General features: G+C 43.0%; 1 protein-coding gene across 1 annotated transcript in view; it reads right to left on the bottom strand.

Annotated features, from left to right (window-relative positions):
- Nucleotides 1–472: 472 nt before the first annotated feature.
- The window catches only part of LOC143293918 (protein Wnt-9a-like), a 31,538-nt gene continuing 9,870 nt past the window's right edge, over nucleotides 473–22,140 (bottom strand). The window contains exons 3-4 of the mRNA XM_076605302.1: nucleotides 5,020–5,291; nucleotides 473–1,242 (exon numbers count right to left, since the gene is read on the bottom strand). Coding sequence (XP_076461417.1) covers nucleotides 757–1,242; nucleotides 5,020–5,291 — 758 coding nt within the window. The 3' untranslated portion in view covers nucleotides 473–756. The remainder of the gene's footprint in view (nucleotides 1,243–5,019; nucleotides 5,292–22,140) is intronic.

The following is a 22,140-nucleotide window of genomic DNA, read 5'->3' as shown; positions in this document are numbered from 1 at the left end:
TAGTTTGCTTCGTTCAAACTCTGGCAGACAAGACAGTTATCAGCATGCTTTTATCCAACATTAAATGTTGACAGACATGAGTCAATACGCAGAGTATAGTTATTGAACAAACATTGGTGTTGTAAACACAGTTTGACGCGGTTCGTTTATATCTGTGGGTGGCAGGTCTGGTCAATAACTGTCCACCACATAGCCCTTTGGCGTTTTCATGTCATCTGACCAGTGCAGTTCTGAGGGGTCTTTATTGTTTACATTTTGGTGGGGGTGGGGGGTCATCTTCATGTCTGTAAAATCAATATCAGACGAGTAAACGAAAATATTTACAGAGGTGATGGTTGGTAATTATATAAAAAGAAAAAGAAAAACGACAACAAAATATTCAGGATCAATCAGGGGGGGGGGGGGAAATCTGACAAGAAGACTTTCCAGTTTTCTGCTAAATGGATACTGACGCTTCACAGCTAGATTTGTTTCTTCATAAAAAGCTGCTCTACGAATGTAATGCCCCCTCTTTCTGTGTCTATCTCTTACAGAAGATAAGGAGTTAAGGGCCGAAACACTTGACTGAGGAAGGCTTCTTCTCTGAAGACCTTGTACTGTCCAGCTCTCCCAAGAGTTTCTTATAACTGTAAGTCTCACTTCCAGAAGACAATGTTTTGCTGCTGCAGAACAGTATTTACCAGATCAAAATTCTCAAAGCATGTTGACAGAACTTCCCACCCCCTCCCCAAACGCTTAATGTCTGCCCGCTTGGGTTCACTTGCACATATAGATTTCCTCCTGCACCCAGCACTCCTTGCACTTGACCTTGCAGCACCAGATGACCTCGCAGTGGCACGCCCTCTTCACGCGCCGGTGCTGCACGTTGTAGCCGCGCCCGCAGCAGATGGACTCGCAGCTGCTGTCCTTGCTGCACACGCGGCCCCGCGTGCCCGGCGAGTAGCGGCTCCTCCGGCAGAAGCTGGGCGACTCCTCCACGTGCGCCAGCTCCCCTCTCCGGAGGCGCGTGAAGTTGGACACGGGGACGCCGCTCTCGCTCCAGCCCGTCTGCCGCTTGCACAGCTGCGTCTTTCCCGTGGCCTTGTTGGCGCGCGAGTAGGCCTGCTCGGACTGCTCGTAGCGGCGCTTGAGGATGTTGCCGATGGTGTGGAAGGGCGCCAGCTGCAGCCAGCATGTCTTCACCGTGCACGAGCCGGACACCCCGTGACACTTGCACGTAGTGTTCACCTGGCTCTTCACCACCTGCACGCAGTGCATTGATAAATTGTATTGTATTGTATTGTATTGTATTGTGTCCCTCTTTGTCACAACAGTTTCTCTTGTAGATTGATGGAATAAACAGGTATATCAATAAATTAATAGGTGTGTTAATAAACCAGTAAATAAATCACTAAATACATAATAGATGAATAAATGAAAAAGCAAACGAATAGATAAATAAATAAATAAACACATTTTCAAGGTACCTTTAACGTTGTGGGGTTGTTGTTGGTGGGTTTTTTGTGGGGTTTTTTTTTGTTGTTTTTTTTTGTTTTTTGTGTGTGTTTTTTTTGTTGTTTTTTTTTGGGGGGGGGGGGGGGGGGGGTTGTTGATGTTTTTTGTTTTGTTTTTCAAGTTAAAACAGTTCTTCTTTAGTTGTTGATAGTTAAATTCGTTTTAATGACAAACATCACACCAAATTTCATACACCCGGAAAAAAAAACAACCAGACGCTCATACCAACGCTGTTTTCTTTGTCCTCCATATAATTATGAAGAAACCAGAACTTAAATAATAATAATAATAAAGAATACACACACACACACACACACACACACACACACACGCACGCACACTCAAAAAAAAAAAAAAAACACCCACCGTTCTTAAAACATAGAAACAAATAAAGAGAGAGGAAAAACAGAAAGAAAGGAAAGACAGAAGGGGAGAGGGGGGGAACCGGAAGAAGAAAAATGAATGCAGTCATCCAACCAAACTCAATCAAGCAAAAACAAAAAAATATGAAGAAGAAAAACAAACAACAACTCAGTGTCTTCGTTAACAATAAGAGTTAATGGATGGGAACAACGCTCCTGATATGACTAGGAGTGAAAAGAAAAGCGTGGGGGGCGGGGGCGTGGGAGGAGGGGGGGGGGGGCTAGTGGTTGGAGAGACAACAGGAAACTGCTGAAGCAGCCATCTCAAATGACCAACCAACTCACCAACTGAACCCACCTCACGCACTCAGACTACACGCGCACACGATAAATGAGAAATGTTTCGCACTTTGCTTGCCCGGAGCCCCTAGGCTGACAAATTCTGATGATAGTACCTGCACCTGTGTAATGTCAACGCAAGGGTTTCTCAACATCCCCACGGCACAAACGAAATCAGCGAACAAATGTCGTCTGCCAACCTTGTCGGCGGAAGGTCGCGCGAAAACGAGGCTCATAATTGTTGGCGGTCAGATCATCGCGGACTCCACGATAGCTCAGAGGTTCTGTTTTTTCTCCACAAGTCCTTTGCGCGTCACCGAAAAATGCTCGAGCTACCTTTTTCAATTATGAAGAAGATTTTGTATCTGGTGAGGGCGGTGGGAAATATTTCATGTGTCTGTTGCTGGCACGGGATGGAAGTGCTTCTCTCTGTCTGTTCTCTATATCTCTCTGTCTCTGTCTCTCTCTTTTACCCGCACCCACTCCGCCCTCCACTTTACATTGAGTAGTGGCCGGCCTGTGTGTTAATCACTGGGCAGAGGCAATGAATTAAGCCTCATATGCAACGTGCACTTTCTTTCGAAAATTTCACTTTGAAAGTAAAACAAATACACTTGCAGACAAAAAATACACCCACCATGCACCCTCGCCCCATATAAATATATATATATATATATATATATATATATATATCCATGTTATCGATAACATGTGTTGTGACAAAACACAGTACGATACAATACAATACAATGCAATATACAGTAAAATACAATCTATATCCACTCATGCTAACCAGTTCAAGACAGCATCTAGTGCATGCGACACAACAACTATGACATTGTTTTTAATTTGTCAAGTTCGCTCTAAATTAAGGCTTCGCCGTTCACCTGTAAGCTTGCAAGAACAGTTTTACTGGCAATAATGAAGTGTGATTGCTTTATATCATGACTTGCTTCCGGTCCACAAATTTCGGCACCACACTCGGCAATGAGATGTGCTCATGCATAAATAGGGAAGATATGCCCATGCTTTCGTCGGGAGCATTTCGTTGCTCGCAGAGCGACAAGAAAAGGTTATATGACGTCATGGGCAGCCCATCACCGTAACAAACTTTTTTGGGGTGTGCGCTGCCTTTCTTCGGACAACTTTTCGGCAGAGTTCGATCACATCATCAGGCGATGTCCACTACGATGTTTTAGCATTTCGGCGACCAAGAAAAACCGGCAATGGAGACGCTTATGCGCATGCGGTTCTCGCCAAAAATAACCGGGGAGTCCCGACGAAAGCGTGTGCGCTACCTTCCTAATATCAACACAATCGCTTTCAGATTTTCATTACGTATGCAGCTTGTTCGTGAAAACCCGTTTCCATTTCCTACCAAGCTTGTGGCATGCAGACCTACATGTAAAAAAAGTGAAAACGACTCGGTTTTGACAGTTTATTGGCATAAGCTTTTGACAGCCCTGGTGTCAAGGATTCGGTACAAATAAGATATGCGACGAACAAAAAATAAGGATACACACACACACACACACACACACACACACACACACACACACACACACACACGAAGTTTACTTCTCAAAGCCAACGTCGCCAACAAAACTAATTGCAGATTAATGGATGTCATATACCGATTCACGAAATCTACAGCCACAAAAATTAATCTTGAATCTCTTTCAGTGCCGGCCTTTGTATTTCACGGCGTCTCGAGTCTGCCCAAGCATGCAGGAAGGAATAAGCTGACGCATCAATGGCGGTGAATACAAGGAAGCGAGGGACTTAAGTGCACAAACAAACTACAGGACAGTGTAGCAAACCAGAACTTACAACCACTCCCAATCCTCGCATACCTTCTACCTGATATACCCAACCCTCAAACACGAGATCTTCCTGTTCATTATATATATATATATATATATATATATATATATATATATATATATATGTGTGTGTGTGTGTGTGTGTGTGTGTGTGTGTGTGTGTAACGATTGAAAGAATGAATGACTGAACGAACGAATGATTGGATGGGTGAAAGAATGGATAAGCAAATCAGTTGATATAAAAGAAAGAAAAGAAAGGAAAGAGAGAAAGGAGGGAAAGAATGGAAAGAAGGACTGCAGGAAGGAAGGTAGAAAGAAGTATAGGTATACACGTGAAAGACGAACTTCAGCTTTTTTTGCTTTTTTTTTTTTATCGCTGCTCACATTTCTCAAAGTATCGGGACAAGGCGAGAAGAATACCAGGATTGCTCAGTGAAATAATGCTCGAGAATTACACAGAGTTTCCATTTGAATGACTAATACAATGAAAATTTCCAGCTAAAAAGCAGGACGATTTTCATGCATGCCCCTTCGATCTGGTTCACGGGATAAGTGTTGTGGTCACTGAGAGAATTTCTTCACTGAATGGCAAAGTAACAGATGTTAACCTTAAAAGGGGCTTTTTTAAAGGTCCCATTTGGTATTGTTTTGTTTCTTTATAATTTATTTTATTCTTTTTACCTTGCTTTGTTTTGTTTTATTTGTTGTATGGCAAAAACTAAACTGTGCTCTATTCAACTGGAAACTAGAAGAAAAAAAAACCTCAGCTGACTTTTTGCCTACGCAAACCGGAAAGTAACTACATCGAGAATTTAAATTTTTTTTTTTAAATTAAAAAGAAAAAAAAAAAGAACACGCACACACACACACGCGCGCGCACGCACAACAAAACAAAAAAAATCAATCATAACATCTAACATCATAATAATTAATAAGAATTCCTTTTTCTTTTCTTTTTTTCTAAAACATACATAGCACCACAATAGTACAATTAGTCTCACCTTAATCCCCACCCGGCTGTTGTGCTGGTCCACCTTGGCGCGGATGTCCTTACCCGATTTGTGCGCTTTTTTCAAGAACCTGCGGGTGAACTGCAGGCCGAAGCGAATGTTGTCGCCGCAGCCGCCCCACAGGAAGGTCTTCTTACTCTCCGCCGGGTTGGGAGACTCGTTGCACGTGCAGCGATCCAGGCGACCTTGACTGCAGGACCGCGCAATCTCGTGCACCAGCCCCGCTGAGGAGATGGCGTAAAGAAAGGATGTTTCTTTGCTTCCTGAAACAACGGCCACGATGCAGAGTTTTGGTGTTGTTGTTGTTGGTGATGAGTTTGGGAGGAGCGAGGGGTGGGGTGGGGGTGTGTTAATTACGTAATACTTCGAATGCAAGAAAATAGTAAAAAGCAAAACAAAACAAAACAACAACAACAAAACCGTTGTGGTAATCCATACACACAGACACATAGACAGACAGACAGTGATGATAAACACACAGAGAGAGAGAGAGAGAGAGAGAGAGAACAACAACAAAAAGAGACGGAGAGTGAGAGAGGTTGAGATACAGGAACAGAGAGAGAGAGCGAGAGAGATTGTAAAGAGGTCATTGATTAAGCTACACAGCATCGTGTCATCTGCAGATTTCTCAGCATTAATTCAGGTTGCTCATCCAAGAGACAGCGTGTCTTCACAGTCACCCACCACGGGCCCATCCCCCTCTCCCCCACGCCTACCCTCCCTTAAACACCCTCACCTCCTCCATACCTCCCACCACCACCACCCACCCCCGCGCCCCCTAACCACCACCACCACCACCTCCTCCCCAATTTCTCGATCCCTCCCCTCCCCTCCCCTCCTTCTTCTTAGCAATCTTCATCAGCATTCTCCCAGTATCACCAGCCCTTTGGCCCGGTGACAAATCACCTCCACGCTGTCAACCGGACGATCATTAAGTCTGGGGGACTGGGAACGGCAGCCGTGGAGCCCGCAGCGGACAGCCGCAACAACAAGCTCATCTGTCTGATAGGGACGCATCCTGCTGTTTGGACAAACTCCCTTGCACATTGACCAACCCTCTCCCCCCCCCCCCCCCCCCCCCCCCCTCCCCGACTCCCCTCACCCCTCACATCCCCGAATAGCTAGCTTCCAAGGAATCGCGCTGGGAGCATTAATTTTTTTTTCTTTCCAGTTTAGGATACATTGTTTTCATGTTTAAAAACTGTCCCTGTTTGTTTCTCTGTGTGTGTGTGTGTGTGTGTGTGTGTGTGTGTGTGTGTGTGTGTGTCTGTGTGTCTGTCTGTCTGTCTGTCTGTTTATCTGTCTCACATTCCTTACGTTTTCTAATCCTTTCAAGTGTTGATTTATGTAATGTAGAAACAATATTGACAATGTTATTATTATCATTTGCCATCATCATCATCATCATCATAATCATCATCATCATCATAATCTATTACATTCTAAGATCATCAAATTACAAGAAGAGACCTCTGTTCAAGTAGACTTTTTTTTGGGGGGGGGGGGGGGGCGAGGAGGAGGGGGTTAGGGGGGGTATTCATTCATTTCTTGTATGTTTATTTGTTTGTTTGATTTTGTTATCTCTTTATCCATTGTTTGAACTTGTTTGTTTGTTTGTTTGTTGTTTGTTTGGTTTTTTTTTGGGGGGGGGTTGTGGGTTTGTTTGTTTTTTTTTTTGTTTTTTTTTGCCTGATAACTCTGGTCCAACAAAGACATGCCATACACAGGGCGTCGGACCGGAAGCTACAAAGCGAGGCACGGAGCATACACTTCAGTGTCCCATACACCACATAGCCAAACCCAACACCAAAAAAACTTCTTGAATAGGTACCAGTCCTCGTGGTACAATGGCTGATGACAAGGGGGTTGTGGGTTCGAACCGCTCAAATATGAATATCGGTGTGCTTTTCGTTTTTCCCCATTCACCTGCCAATTCCTACGTAGAGTTGAGTATGCTACAAGCTCAAACTGACTGGAAGGCCTCGAGGTCTTCCGCTGTTACTAAGTTCTTTGATAGCATTTTCTCTAACCTCGTGATTTTTTTAAAATACCTTTTCATGCCGGTGTTGTCTGCGATCAAAATATAAATCTCGATTATGACCGAACTTACCGTATGTGTATTATATTCTAATTCAGTATAGGTGAATAAAGTCATATATTAGTGACCAAAGAGAACACTGAGCGGTACTAAACGTAGAAAAATTCCTTTCATTCTCCCACCTCTGAATGCATGTTGTTCGGTGAATGAATCAGTTCTTTTTGATCATTATATCTAAGGTTAAACACGGCATCAACTGAAGGGAACTATCCCTTTTAAAATGTGCCTGGTTTCTCTCCAGAATTCACATTGATTTCCTGCGTTGCTCATGACAGTATGTGATGTCTACAATTCATTTCATTTGAAATGAATACATAATATCTGTAAGTTCAGTGGGCAACCCAAATCTGGACCTACTTTGTAAGCGACCGTGAGATTTTTGCTCCACGCGAACCGATTGTTAAGAATGTTGGAAAGTGAGCAACGCTTTCCATGAGAACTCACATCCTTAAGCTTCTTTTGTACATCCGATCAACGGCGCGGCTAAAAGGCAGCTCAAGTCATGCCCTGTCAAAAAGAGAGACGTCCGACGATTTTTCGGCTGAGTTGTCGCATCATGGCCCCGTGGGTTCTCCGAGTAACGCCCCTTTGAGGTCATTTACAGCGTGGGGAGGAGGCGGACTGAAACGGGATGGTGTTTGTCCACAAGCTTTCAGCACTTCCATGCAGGCACGAACAAAGTAGCCCGGGTGGGGGTCCTTTTCGTGACAGCCAAGTGGGAGGTGATTTGGCTACTCGGTGAGAAAACTTTTAGTTCTCCCCCAAGCAGAAAAAGTTCGAGACAGGTGGTGGGGTGAGGGACACAATGACTCCGGGGGAAGGCGGTGAGGGCGAGCTGTCAACCGTCACAACGCCAACAGACGACACACAGAGGACTTTTCAAGTACGTTCTGAGCGTCAACCCGTCCCATGATAGCGACACTTTTCAACAAATGGTGTCAAAACGTTTTTATCCTCATTCACACAATCCCTCCCCCCCGCCCCCCTTCAAAAGGCCTACGCGCCAACGTTGCTTTCAGTCAACCGTTTTTCATTCTGTCGGAAGTTTGATGCATCTATTGACTTGTTGGTGTGATTTAGTTCAAGTGAAAGTTACAGTCTATCGAAGAGTATCTAATAGGATACGATTATGAGCTCGTTCACAGGGATCAATGCTCAGCTGTCCGCGTCATGATGTGATCAAAGAGTGAGAAGGAACACATCCTTTGAGTAACTGCCCACACTTTAGCACTGGTTGAACACACCCTAGTCACAGCCCATGATCACAAAGTATGGTTCAGACACTTGCATCAGATTTAGGTGGATGAATATTGCACATTTGCTCACCAAAGACTTATGTCAGATTAAGACCTCACATGTGGACAGGTGTTCGGCAGGCTATCATAGTATCTGACGCTTTACTTTAGATTTCCGTGTGTTGATATGTGTCACATGTACAAAGGGGCTTCGGCTTAATTAATACCAGACGTGGACCCTGTTACTGTGCCCTAATTTCGGGAATCTAAAAAGGCTAAAATTTCAGCTGGGTGTATTCTACATGTGACAAAGACCCAACGTTCTTTTGGAAATAAATTGATTTCACAGACATAAATAAGTACAAAGAGAGAGGGGGAATGAAAAGTCATTAAAAAAAAAGAAGCTGTGAGGTCTGTGCTAACATGGTCATCCGATTACCAGAATAAAAACAGACGGGTGTGATGAAAGTCAGCTTATAATTGCTATAAAGATGTACAGTCGTCTCTTGCTCTCATGATCTATCCACGTGATCCGAATCTGTGTCTTCTCTTATCAACGAGTAAGGACTACAATTACATACATGACTTTCCTTTGTTGAGGAATGTCTCTCCTGAAATTCAGCTACATCTTTTGTTGTTGTCTTGTCTGCGCTTCTATAATTTGTGCTTGAGAACCTATTTCTAGAGGAAACAGGTGGTTTAAGCCATCCAAATCAAGACGAAAAAGCCTGACCTCAACTGAGATACTGGCCTGGAACTCCCTCTAATTTATGACAGTATGTTACAACAGCATTTCGACTGTCTGTGGCCAGGTAACTTCAATGCATCTGTGAACTTAGTTCTTTGTCTGTCCAACCCAAGACTTTCTTGCTTTGTTGTGGAAGATGGTGATAGACGACATATTCAAGTATGTTCAAACTTTTGTTTCTCGAATAAGTGAAGCTTTCTACGAGGAGGTTTGTTTTTTTTTCCATGTCTTCTTTGTTTTTTAACGGACCGTGTTCCTTCTTGTCCTCATCCTAAATCTATGCAGACACACACACATCAAATCATCCGGGAGCAGAAGTGACAGGGGGGAGGGGAACAGCGACACAGGAATGAGAAAGGTGGGGGCATCGCTACATCGGTCAAGCTGCGGATAACCTGACGAACAGAAAAAAAAAGAAAGAACACAATGTCTGCTTCATTGCTCAGGCCACCAGCCCACCTGGCGAAGTCAAGCACACTTGATCACCGCTTCTAATCGTAATGACAGACTGCCCAAACTTTGCATGAGGCGGCGGGTTTCTTTCTCCAAAGGATTCGTTCTGACTCCCTACCCACCTCCCTCCTCACTCGTCATTTCGCACACACACACACACACACACACACACACACACACACACACACACACACACACACATACCAAAATGAAAACAAAGCACACACGCACGCACCAAAATGAAAAAAAAAACAACCTCACAACAACAATGGATTGGGGAAACAAACAGATATAAATGACACACACCTACAATTGATCGTGAACCACCAAACTATCATGGAATCAATGGTGGGCGGGAGTGAGGGGCGGGGGGGACATACGTCAAGCCAAGCTAGAATCGTGTTACAAAAATGTACAGCTGTTACAGCAATGCTAGATACTCATCAACCAACGGTACGTGACAAATATATGTCACTTACTATGTGACTTTCGACACCATCAGAGAACAATTTCAATCCAATGCTTGCTTGAGCTACTTTAGAAGACTGTACTAGAAAGGGGGTAAACTTTAAAGAAGAAGAAAAAAGGATGATGCAGTAAAAATGCCAAATAAATGCTTCATCATTTCGCCTCATACCTAAGGATACAGGACAGATCAAAGTGCTTGAACATTTTTTGCGGTCATCTCTGATATAAACCAAACATGGTCAAGCATGCAAGTGTTGATGCAGAAAGTCATAATGGCCTGAGAACTCATCCGAGAATGTATTCTGAGTTTGAGTCCCTGTGGCAGCAGGAATTGATTTCGCGACGTTTGAGCCTGCTCAGGTGGGTGCGGTGGCCTAATGCTCAGAGTGCTGCTTTCTCGTTCCCAGTTTCCTGGGTTCGATCCCCGGTGTCGGCACATCTGGTGGCCCAAGGGTGGAGATTTTTTCTGATCTCCCAGGTCAACATAATTATGTGCAGAGTCGCTAGTGTCTGAAGCCACTACGTATGCAGAAGATCAAAAATGCGCGTCAAAGATCCCGTAATCCATGTCAGTGCTCGGTCGGTTATGGAAACATACCCAGCTGGCATGCACCCCTCGAAAACGGAGTATGGCTGCCTACAAGGCGAAGTAAAAGCAGTCATACACATAAAAGCCCACTTGTATAAAGAAGAAAAAAGAAGAAGAGCATGTTCACACGCTCATAAAACAAAAAAATAATAATAATAACTATGCACTGTTCTTTACCTTCATCTAAACCGTCAAGTACAGCTTCGAATGCCACTGGATGACAAGACGTCGCGTTGATCTACCAATAACGCATCGCCACAAAGTACAGTAACTATATGATTCATGACATCACAGCATTTCGCTGTTCGTATGTGCAGCCCCAGGGGGAGGTCCAGATTCCGGCGATGCTGGCGAAGCGTGATGAGGCTTGAAGTGGCAACATTGGCTCGCGACACCTCACTGTTGACTGCCTGGCCACAGGCCCGGAAAGAGAACCAACAAGAGGCGGTCAAGCCCAAAGAGGACAAACACATGATCCTTTCACCTGGCCAGCTCCCATGAAGGACGACACGTCACGCGGCCACACAAGCGTGAAAGCTACATGGTCAAGGGACAACCGCCGTGCTTTTTTCGGGCAACGCGGAGTCCGTTTGTTCACCTGGCGTTAAATTTACCACACACACCTACTATACGGCGACCCGGTAAATGTCAAAGAACTTCAGTGCAGACATATTTACTGATTTGGGGGTACCAGCTACGGCAACAGACTAGAACAAAACAATGGCGTCACTTCTAACCCAGAGGAAAACAGGAAACCTGGTTACTTATCACTTAATCGCTCAACGCGTATATAGGGGGGGCGGGGGGGGGATGTTTTTTTTTTTGTTTTTTTGTTGTTGTTTTTTTTTGGGGGGACACATACAATACCAATGGACATACATAGACCCTTTATAAGATTAGATATTTGATTTTTTTTTTTTTTTTTTTTTTGTATGCAGTAATTTACAGACATTTTGTGGAGTGTTTCTCTTAAACCTGATGATACATGTCAACTGCAATGTTTTAGAATATTGTAAACAAGGTTTTTCTGTTTTTCCTATGGTATCTCTCCCCGCGGAGAGCGCGTCGCCACAGCACAGCGCCACCCATACATTTTCTTCTTTTTTTCTGTCAACATGTACATTGGATTACTCTCAAAGTAGATTTTTTTCTGCAGAATTTTGCCAGGAGCAACCTTTTTGTTACCATGAGTTCTTTTAGGTGCACTGAGTGCATGCTGCACACGCGACATCGGTTTATCGTCTCATCCTAACATGCTGTGGACCGAAACGGGGAGGTTAATTGGAGAAAAAAAAACAAACAAAAAAAAACAAACAAAAAAATGCTTAAGTATCATCCGCTTCCAAGATACGTCCTTGAGAAAATTGCTCTACCTTTGTAAAAACCACGACTGGTGGCATCTGTTTCTATTGGACACAGTAACTGCCACATAAGTTTATGAACCGACAGCAGTGCTAAGTCTCCTCTATTGGGTGGCCTCATGGAATACCGAAACTGATAACTTCCTGTAGACTATGACAGAAATAACCTGTATGGGTATGGCTGTGTGTTGGGTGTAGCGAAATGCGTGATGTGAGAGTAGGCTTCACGTAATTGGAAGGCAGGAAAAAAAACGAAAAAAAAACAAACAAAGCAAAGCAACATCAACAACAATATTGTCATTGTCAGTAGCTCATGGAGGCGTCACTGCGTTCGGTCAAATCCATATACGCTACACCACATCTGCCAAGCAGATGCCTGACCAGCAGCGTAACCCAGCGCGCTTAGTCAGGCCTAGAGAAAAAAAAAGAAAAAAAAACATAATAAATAAATAAATAAAATAAAATAACAAAAAAATAAATAAATAACATAAATAACAACAACAACAAAAAAAAAAGAAATAAATAAATAAATAAAATGAAATAACAACAACAACAAAATAGATGAATAAAATAAATACCCCCCCACCCCCCACCCCCACCCCACCCCCCCAAAAAATAATAATAAAATAAAATTAAATTAAATTAAATTAAAATAATAGATAACAACAACAAGAAGCAACAACACACAACTCCTAACAAACAACAACAAAATCATAGATACAGAGGGAGGGAGGAAATCCTTTCGTAAGAAGGTAAACGAATACACACAGCATGCGTTTTTATATCCGGCGCTCTGGCCAAACATTTAAAGAAAGAAAAAAAGAAAACTTTCATAATTATGCAAGACACGTTTTACACAACAGATTTAATAACCAGAAAACAACAAAGACAAAACACTTAAGTTCAGTTACTCAAGTAAGGGGGTCACTGCATTCGGACAAATCCATATACGCTACACCACATCTACTAAGCAGACTCCTGACTGACCAGCAGCGTAACCCAACGCGCTCAGTCCGGCCTTGAGGGGGAAAAACAAAAGCAGAAGAAAAAAAAAGAACAATGATGATGATGTTCTGTAGTAGTAGTAGTAGCAGCAGCAGCAGCAGCAGCAATACTACTACTACTACTACTGATAATAATAATAATAATAATAATAGCAGCAGCAGCAATACTACTACAACAACTACTACTAATGATGATAATAATAATAATGTCCTGACCGTCTGTTATTATTTTTTTTCCCAACAAAGACCACCACAAAAACGAAAAACAAAGAAACGAACAAACAAACAAACAAAACAAACAAAACAAAAAAAACCAAGAAGACACACTGTGTGAAGTGGTTTCGGACGAGCGGTGGAGGCTGTGACAGGGCCGGGTGGGAGTGACACAGCGGTGGAGGGACGGCAAGGGGATGTTGGGGGGTCGTGGGGGGCGGGGGGGGGGGGGGGGTATGGGGGGTTAACTCGTTAATGAGAGGCTATGACAAGTGAAGGGTCATGCCGGCCGCACTGCCCGCCTCGCTTCACTTCATCCGTGTTGGAGGAAATCTGACATGGGGAGGTTGAGTCTGGGAACGGCTGAGTGGGTGGGTGGTCAGTCACTGCATGGGCACTTCGATTCGCGGTCGGCGCAACGTTGATGAAGACTGTTACTCAAAGGGGGGGGGGGGGGGGGGGGGGAGAAGAAGAAGAAGAAAGAAAGAGAGAGAGAGAGAGAGAGCGAGAGCAGTGGCCGCGGAGTGGTAACGCGCCAGACTAGGAAGTGAGACTTCATGGGTTTGAGTACTGCTATACACGAACCGGGGTTTTTGACTCACTTGTGTAAACAAAGTGAGTCTATGTTTTAACCCAGTGTTCGGTTGTCTGTGTGTGTGTGTGTGTGTGTCCGTGGTAAACTTTAACATTGATATTTTCTCTGCAAATACTTTGTCAGTTGACACCAAATTTGGCATAAAAATAGGGAAAATTCAGTTCTTTCCAGTCATCTTGTTTAAAACAATATTGCACCTCTGGGATGGGCACAATTTTTTTTTTTTAATGAAGCCTAATTATATGCAAACTGCATTTACTGTTATATTTATATTTTTTGTATTCTCTAAATTTGGCACTTTGATCTGATATTCTGACCCAACAACAAGAGCAGTCATTATTATCATTTTTTGTTCAAACAGGAACTTCTTTTGCTTAGCATGGAAGTTTTATTTATTTTGCAAACGTTTTGGTGCAGATAGTAAAAAAGGGAAATTACTCTGTAATTAATGCTAGGGGACTTAATTCGCTTTAAACTGATCTTTCTCATCTTAAACATTACATTTTGAAATTATACACAATACATAAAAAGCTTGGATTTTTTTTTTTTTTTTTTTTTCAGTGTATCACAAGTGAGTCTTGAAGGCCTTGCCTCTCTTGTTACTATTGGAATGAATTTATCCATGGATCATCATTTCAAACACTACTTCTTTCGAGAAATTTCTAATGCAGATCAAGTGTCTTATGTTAATCGGGGCACACAAAGAGAGAGAGAGGGAGAAAGAGAGAGAGAGAGAGCGAGAGAGAGAGACAGAGAGCGAGAGAGAGAAAATGGACAAAAATGAAATGAAGTACCCAGTACAAAATATACAGGAGGAAAAAGCAGTGTTTGACGTGGATAACAAGAATAATGGTGTATTCTTTGAAAACACCATGTACATATACATATCAGGTACAGACCTTATGTAAGATTTTCTTCCTGTCCTGTTTATCTGTAACTGAGTTATATGTTGTGACATGTTCAATACTATTTATATCAAGACTTAGATATACTTTAATAAAATAAATTTTTTTTTTTTTTAAAGAGAAAGAGAGAGATAAAATATTCCGCAAAACACTAATGTAAAAATATACGCGAGGAGAGGGTAGGAGAGGAAGAATCGACAGAGGCTTAGTGGCAGTATGTCTGAGTGTGTAGGTGTGCGTGGCTGAATTCTTACTGAATGACACAGGAAACGAATGATGAGTGCCCAATGGCAGCTGTCAGTCGGCTCTACCCAGGTGGGCAGCCTGTTGTGTAAATGACTCGATGATTTATTAACATTTTCATACTGCCAGAGCCAAAAATTAAATGACTCCGTGTTTGTAAAGCGCTTGGAGCTTGGTCTCCGACCGAGAATAGGCGCTATATAAGTATCCATATCAATCAGAATGCGCGAGAGTCACCGGACCGTCTGGTCAAGCCTGTTCTCTTCAACCGTCCAAATGGACACGACCCATTAAAAAACGGCAGTGGCTGGACAGAGGGGCACTAATTGCCTTGAGAGGCAGTGGTCAGCCTCTGACCGGGACCAGTCCACACAGATGACCACGAGCAGGCGTAAGGACGAGGACGAAACCTACGACAACGATGATGGTGATGATGACAAAGTGTTGTCTCGAGTCGTGTTTGCTTGCCGGTTGAACTTGTTAAACATGATGGGATACCACGTGTTTGGCCATGCTCGTTTCTCTCTCTCTCTCTCTCTCTCTCTCGCTGCGTTTGCATGAGCACTTAATAGCGTACGGACACGGATTTTCATCTGAATTCAAGAGACAGCTTATGGCGATGATGATATGATGATGATGATGATGATGATGATGATGATGATTATATTTATCATTATTACTATTATTGTTGTTGTTGTTTTATGTTTACTGTCAGTAGTGGTAGAAGTAGTCGTAGTATTGTTGGATGGTTTACGTGCATTGACTACACGCAGAACACAAGCTCTCGATTCATCGCCTCGTCGGAAAAAAGAATACATCACCCAGACGACCAACCAAAGTCTACAGAGGAGAGGAAATGGAGTTGAATACAATGTATCTTTACAGCATTCGAGATTCAAACCATTTTCACACTTCGCTCCACGATACACACGATGGTCTTTTTTTGTGATTACTTTTTCTTAATACAGTCTATCCCGCCTTCAAACACAAACAAGCTATTCCATACGCCCAAAAGGCGTAATTGAAGACAGTGAACAACTTAGCAGGAATAACCCCAGGAAAAATGTGGCATCTTTTAACAAAACCAAACACACCTGACAAGTCCTGTAACATAGTGCGATGGTCTTCTATAAATGACAACAGTTTTCTTGCCAGTCCCGGCTTCTTAAGCAGATTGTGTGTCCAGCCGACGCCAAGAAAGCAAAAGGGTTACCGCAGATTGGGAACTCCTCCAAACCTAATCCGCTAGTTTGGCCAACTCAAAGCGGTAGCCTACCAACACCCTCATAACCCTACACCCGTGTTTGGCCACAGTGAGCAACACACAGGGCGGCCTTCCCAGTCGTGTTGAGAGCGGCTGACGCTGGAGATGAAACTGCACGTTTTAAGGGACTGCTCACACTTGGGAACACACACACACACACACACACACACACTATAGGTAATAGACCTAATTGTTGAAGGCTTTTGGACTTCATAAAAAAAATGATAAAAATAGTCGATGAGGTAGGATATCAGACAGAATAAAGTTCACGTCATGAAAAGCTGTGATCAGTGGGGAAATCAAGTTGTACAACAAAATGATATACTTGGTTCTGAGCATGCATTTTGCACGCTTCACTGTCCTGGATCTTTTTATCACATCCCGTCCTTTTAAGATGTTATCTGAACAACATCATCAAAGTGTCATATATAATCTAATCCGTTATGTAGTCATACTTGTGTTAGAGGTTAGATATTTTCATTCAAAACCGAAAAAGGAATAAGGTCCGAATATCTAGAAATGAATCTATTATGTATCAATATCTGCGAGGGTTTTTTTAGTAACCTTTTTCCACCTTTCATCACTGCAGCCTTTGCCTACGAGCTTATTGTATCAATGGAAAAGGATCGTATCGTGTAGAACCACCTCTTATCAAGGCCGTCCCTCAAACTTCATGCTTTGGTGGAGGGTCCGGGCAAGAGGGAAGGCAGTCCATCAAATAGAGATCAGAGGAGCGGATAAGACGGGAGTGATTAGGCCGCGGATTGCTCCTTTCTATCCTGGAAACGGGCGGTGAGCCGCGATATGTCAGAAGGGTGACAGACAGACAGGGTGGGCACGGAAATACCTTGGGTAGGAGAGAGAGAGAGAGGTGGGGGCGGGGGTGGGGGAGACAGACATCAGAGGTGGTATTATCATGTGGGAATAACCTGGCTCTGTGCATCTCGTTCAACTCTGACGCACAGTTCTGCGGTATCTTTTGCTTCAGGATAAAAAAAACACACACATTAAAATACAAAACAAAATGAAAACTGTATGTAATACCTTACACCGAGCGGTTTAATCAGTATGTTTCAACCAATATGTCTAACTGTTATGTCTCTTTTTTTATCAACAATATTTAGGGATCAAAACTGTCCACTTGTCAACGACTAGTTAGAGACAGGGTATGCAGTAATAATATACGCAAGTTGTCAAAAAACAAATAAATAGAACCCCCAAACATGTGCATTGCTGACGTTCAATAGCCCAAAATACTGCAAAATGCAAAGCAACAGTATAACCAGAAACAGATAGGAAAAGACAGATAAATAAATGCTATATCTAGGTTCTTCGAATCAAAATCACGAAGGGGAACTATTAGCAGCGGTTGATATCCATAGAGAAACACACTTTTTTTAATCATCGTAGAACGTGAGCTTATGATACATATCGGGATGGCTCGGAAGGAGGGACGGGTTACCAGGTCGTGTCACACGGTTGTGGGGTCCACAGACCCTGTCATGCTGCTAGACATGTAAATATGCATGCGGTGGGCCTGAGTTCAAAGCCTACTTGGGCGTGTTGTAATCAGGGGTGACCCGTGAGAAACACACTCGTTCGGGTATTTTGTGTTTTTTGTTGTTGTTGTTGTTGTTTTGTTATTTGTGTTTCTTTTCTTTCTGCCTTATTTTTGTCCCGTCTCGCCTTCAATTCTCTGGTGTTAGTCCACAAGTCTTCCCGTTAGAGGACAGTAGAATTAGCTGTGGGCAGGATTCGGTCACGGGCCTAAGAATGCCGTTCTCTGATGAGGCTGGAACCCGAGTCCTCCCAGTCCTCAGTCCGCAGTTCCCACCGCTTCACTACGGCTTCCGATGTTACTGAATGCTTCGTCAAGGATTGCTTTGTGTGGTTTGTAACACACACACACACACACACACACACACACAGAGAGAGAGAGAGAGAGAGAGAGAGAGAGAGAGAGAGAGAGAGAGTAACATTGTAACCAGCCATAAGCTATCATCCCTCTCGCAGAGCTGGAAGGAGTTATGATATTCTTCCAAAATCTCATTTCTGCTATTTAATGCTTCTGAGGGGTGTAGTTGGGGGCTGGGTGTGTGTGTGTGTGTGTGTGTGTGTGTGTGTGTGTGTGTGTGTGTTTGTTGTGTGTATGTATGTATGTGTGTGTGTGTGTGTGTGTGTATGTGTGTGTGTGTGTGTGTGTGTGTGTGTGTGTGTGTGTGTGTGTGTGTGTGTGTGTGTGTGTGTGTGTGTGTGTGTCCCATCAGTGTCCCAAACGTTGCTTCCCGTCGTCATAGTCTGAAGAAAATACTTTTATTCAAACATCGCCCCATGCTGTCTTTACATCAGTAGATTGAAAGAAGACAAAAACTACACTCGACAGTATTACCATCATATGTTTTGCTTTTTTTTTGTTCCCCTTCACCGCAATTCTTTGACGAAACAAAAATGAAAATTGTATTTAACTAGTTAGTGAAAGGCCTTTTTCTCTCTTATTTTTCTTTCTTTGTGCTAAAAGAGACATTGCACATCCATCCAGTAGAAGTGGAGAGAAAAAAAAAACCAACAACCGCAAACACTCCACCCACCCAGTCACTTAAAACTATACCTATGCGGGGACGTTTGACCCCTCCAACATAACGAAATTCTCCTCGAACATATCTGAAGAATGAATATGAAGAATGAACGAACGAACTTCATCAAACCCCCACCCCTCCCTCCTCCAGCTCCCCCCACCTCCCACCCCGGCCCCACCTCCCCTCCCCCTTCCCCTCCCATCTCCGGCTCCACCCCAGCGACAGCTACACGTCAACGGACACAAACCGCCCGACGGGGGCTAGCCGCCAAAGGGACGAGGTGAGCAAAAAGGGGTGATCATTATTCCTGACCCTAAATCAGTCCCCTATCACTGCTGCTTGTCTCCCTCCGAGCGTTTTACGAGAACGGCTTCCTTTCGTTCCCCCTCTGTCCTCCTCGCATTGAGACTTGACAATAGTTGGCGGTGACTGTGCGTAGTCGTCTTCTAGTCACTGATACAGCTAGCTGTTGGGTCGTATTGTCCGGAGGTTAAGACCTTGATAAGTCTATTGGCTCTTCAGGAGCTCTGCGAAACCTTGGGTTTCTCCTCTGTGATTCTTTCTTCCTTTCTTTCTGCCCTGGTCTGGTATGGCCTGACTATCTGTCAGAGACTCGTTGCTAACGAAACTGGGTAGCAGTGGGAGTGGAGCGGGGCGTCGTAAATTAAAAAGCGTTCGTCTAGCATGCCTTTGTGTTTGAGTTTTTTTGTTGTTGTTTTTGGTTTGTTTTTTTTGGGGTTTTTTGTTTGTTGTTGTTGTTGTTTTTGTTGTTGTTGCTGTTTTTTTCGTGAAAACATGTTTTTCAACAAGTTATGAAAGGTGTGTTTGTGTGTGTGTGTGTGTGTGTGTGTGCGTGTGTGTGTGTGTGTGTGTGTGTGTGTGTGTGTGTGTGTGTGTGTGTGTGTTCGTTCTTTAGTTTAACGTCTTTTCACAGTAAGTGATATTATTTCGCTTCGTCAGGTCTCCGTACTCAGCTCTTTCAAGTCTGGCCTTAAAACCTACCTCTTCCCAAAACAGCCTCTTACCCTGCCTCATCCTTGTCTTCAGTTTCTCCAGTTTTAGAGTTATGCATGCGTGTGATTGACTGGTGCGAAAGCGCTTTGATTTGTCTCTGCACAACATTCAGCGCTATATAAATATCATTATTATTATCATTATAAACATCGAAATCTTTTCTTTTTTTTTTAAATATCTATCTATCTAGCTATCCACACACACACACACACACACACACACACACACACACACACACACATATATATATATATATATATATATATATATATATATATATATATTAAATTAGATACAATCGATATTCACTTCTTTTGGTAAAAAAAAAAAATCGACACGCAAATCGAAGCAGTTTTAACATTTTGCATCGGAGGTATGGGGTTTGTAAGAGGATGGTAAACAGAAAAAATACATACATATGCGATCAACAGATTCCTGAATTCCATGCATCAAACAAACTTACCCGTGGAGAAAAAGGAGGATATTCTTTACGTAATAGAATGATAATAAGATGTATAAGTATTGGTCAAAACAGACCAGATTATCGATGTCAAGATTATGCAGACACGCCTCTGAAATGCTTGCTTTACAACATAATATTACAACATGAATCTGACCATATTTACTGGGTTTCAAGCACGCAAAGAGATTATTTCATATTGTTTGGTTAAGCCAAGTTACTGAGTACGAATACAGCTTTATAAATGAGTCTAAAGACAAACTAATCTCTTGCTGTCAGCAAAACCGGCATTCAGAAATAAAGGTTATGACAGACATAGATAGTTTTATTCATTTTTTTAAAAATGTTTATCGGACAGAAACAAAAATATTTCTCATTTGTTATTGATAAATGGCACAGGGATAACTTCGTACAATTCGGAAAGAGAGTAACTGGACTGACAAATCGTAATCGGTGGTACTCTAGTGAATATTCGTCGAACGATATGATTTGTTAATCGTGTGGAAGTACAGTTGCCTGCACAGATAAACGTAAAAACTAATCCAGTAAACGTACTGAAAGACATCCCAAGTGATAGCAATGTTGTGAATCTGCTATTAAGCGACAGTGAAACTGTAGTTCTTGCTTTTAGCGCTGGAAAATTCATCGCAGAAGCAATGGATACTAAAAGAAGATAACTGACCATCTACCGATCCGATACATGACATTAGTGAGTGAGCGAGTGAGAGAGAGAGAGAGAGAGTTGTGTGTGTGTGTGTGTGTGTGTGTGTGTGTGTGTGTGTGTGTGTGTGCGAGGGATACTATGAGGATGGTGTTTTGATTTGGTTAAAACAATTGTCGGTAGAACTGTCATTTCCCCTTGTCTGGATGGCTGTAGTGCTGAATGGACAATAAAATGTCAGTGTCAGTGTCAGTGTCAATGTCTCTCTCTCTCTCTCTCTCTCTCTCTCTCTCTCTCTCTCTTTTCTCTCTGTCTTTCTGTCTCTCCCTGTTTTCTCCGTGTCTGTCTTTCTCTGTCCCCCTGTCATTGTCTGTGTGTGTGTGTGTGTGTGTGTGTGTGTGTGTGTGTGTGTGTGTGTGTGTGTGTGTGTGCGAGGGATACTATGAGGATGGTGTTTTGATTTGGTTAAAACAATTGTCGGTAGAACTGTCATTTCCCCTTGTCTGGATGGCTGTAGTGCTGAATGGACAATAAAATGTCAGTGTATGTGTCAGTGTCAATGTCTCTCTCTCTCTCTCTCTCTCTCTCTCTCTCTCTCTCTCTCTCTCTCTCTCTCTCTCTCTCTCTGTCTTTCTGTCTCTCCCTGTTTTCTCCGTGTCTGTCTTTCTCTGTCCCCCTGTCATTGTCTGTGTGTGTGTGTGTGTGTGTGTGTGTGTGTGTGTGTGTGTGTGTGTGTGTGTGTGTGTGACTGTAAGCGCTGGTAAAGGTCGACGTATGATAAGGAAAGAGTAGCTGCTAACAGTCACCGCTAATTAACGCAATGACCTGTATGACGTAGACGCGCTGTTTAGAGCACTGGGTGAAAACAAAAGAACAAAGCAGTGCGGCTGGGAATGGGAAAAGATGATAGCTGTTGTTTCACTGCAGAGAAACAGAAAATAGTGAATTTAGTGTCGTTTTATTCTGGGGAACAAAAATCACAATGCTGTCATTTCGTATATGGAATAGAAGGTAACGTTCCATCGTGGGATAAAGTTGATGATATTTTTTTCATTTTATTTTGTCATGGGGTGCGAGGGGGGGAGGGTGCGGGGAAGGGCGTGGGGGGATAATGTACAATACTATCATTTCCTTCAGCAAGCAAATAGGGTGATATACTGTCATTCCACTGGAGGGAAAAGAGTATACGTATTGTTTCTTCATTGCTTCATCGTAGAAAAATGGA

Source organism: Babylonia areolata, chromosome 1, assembly GCF_041734735.1.
Source record: "Babylonia areolata isolate BAREFJ2019XMU chromosome 1, ASM4173473v1, whole genome shotgun sequence".
Lineage (NCBI taxonomy): Eukaryota > Metazoa > Mollusca > Gastropoda > Neogastropoda > Buccinidae > Babylonia > Babylonia areolata.
Note: the sequence above shows the minus strand (reverse complement) of the source record. Positions and strands in the feature narration are given on the sequence as shown.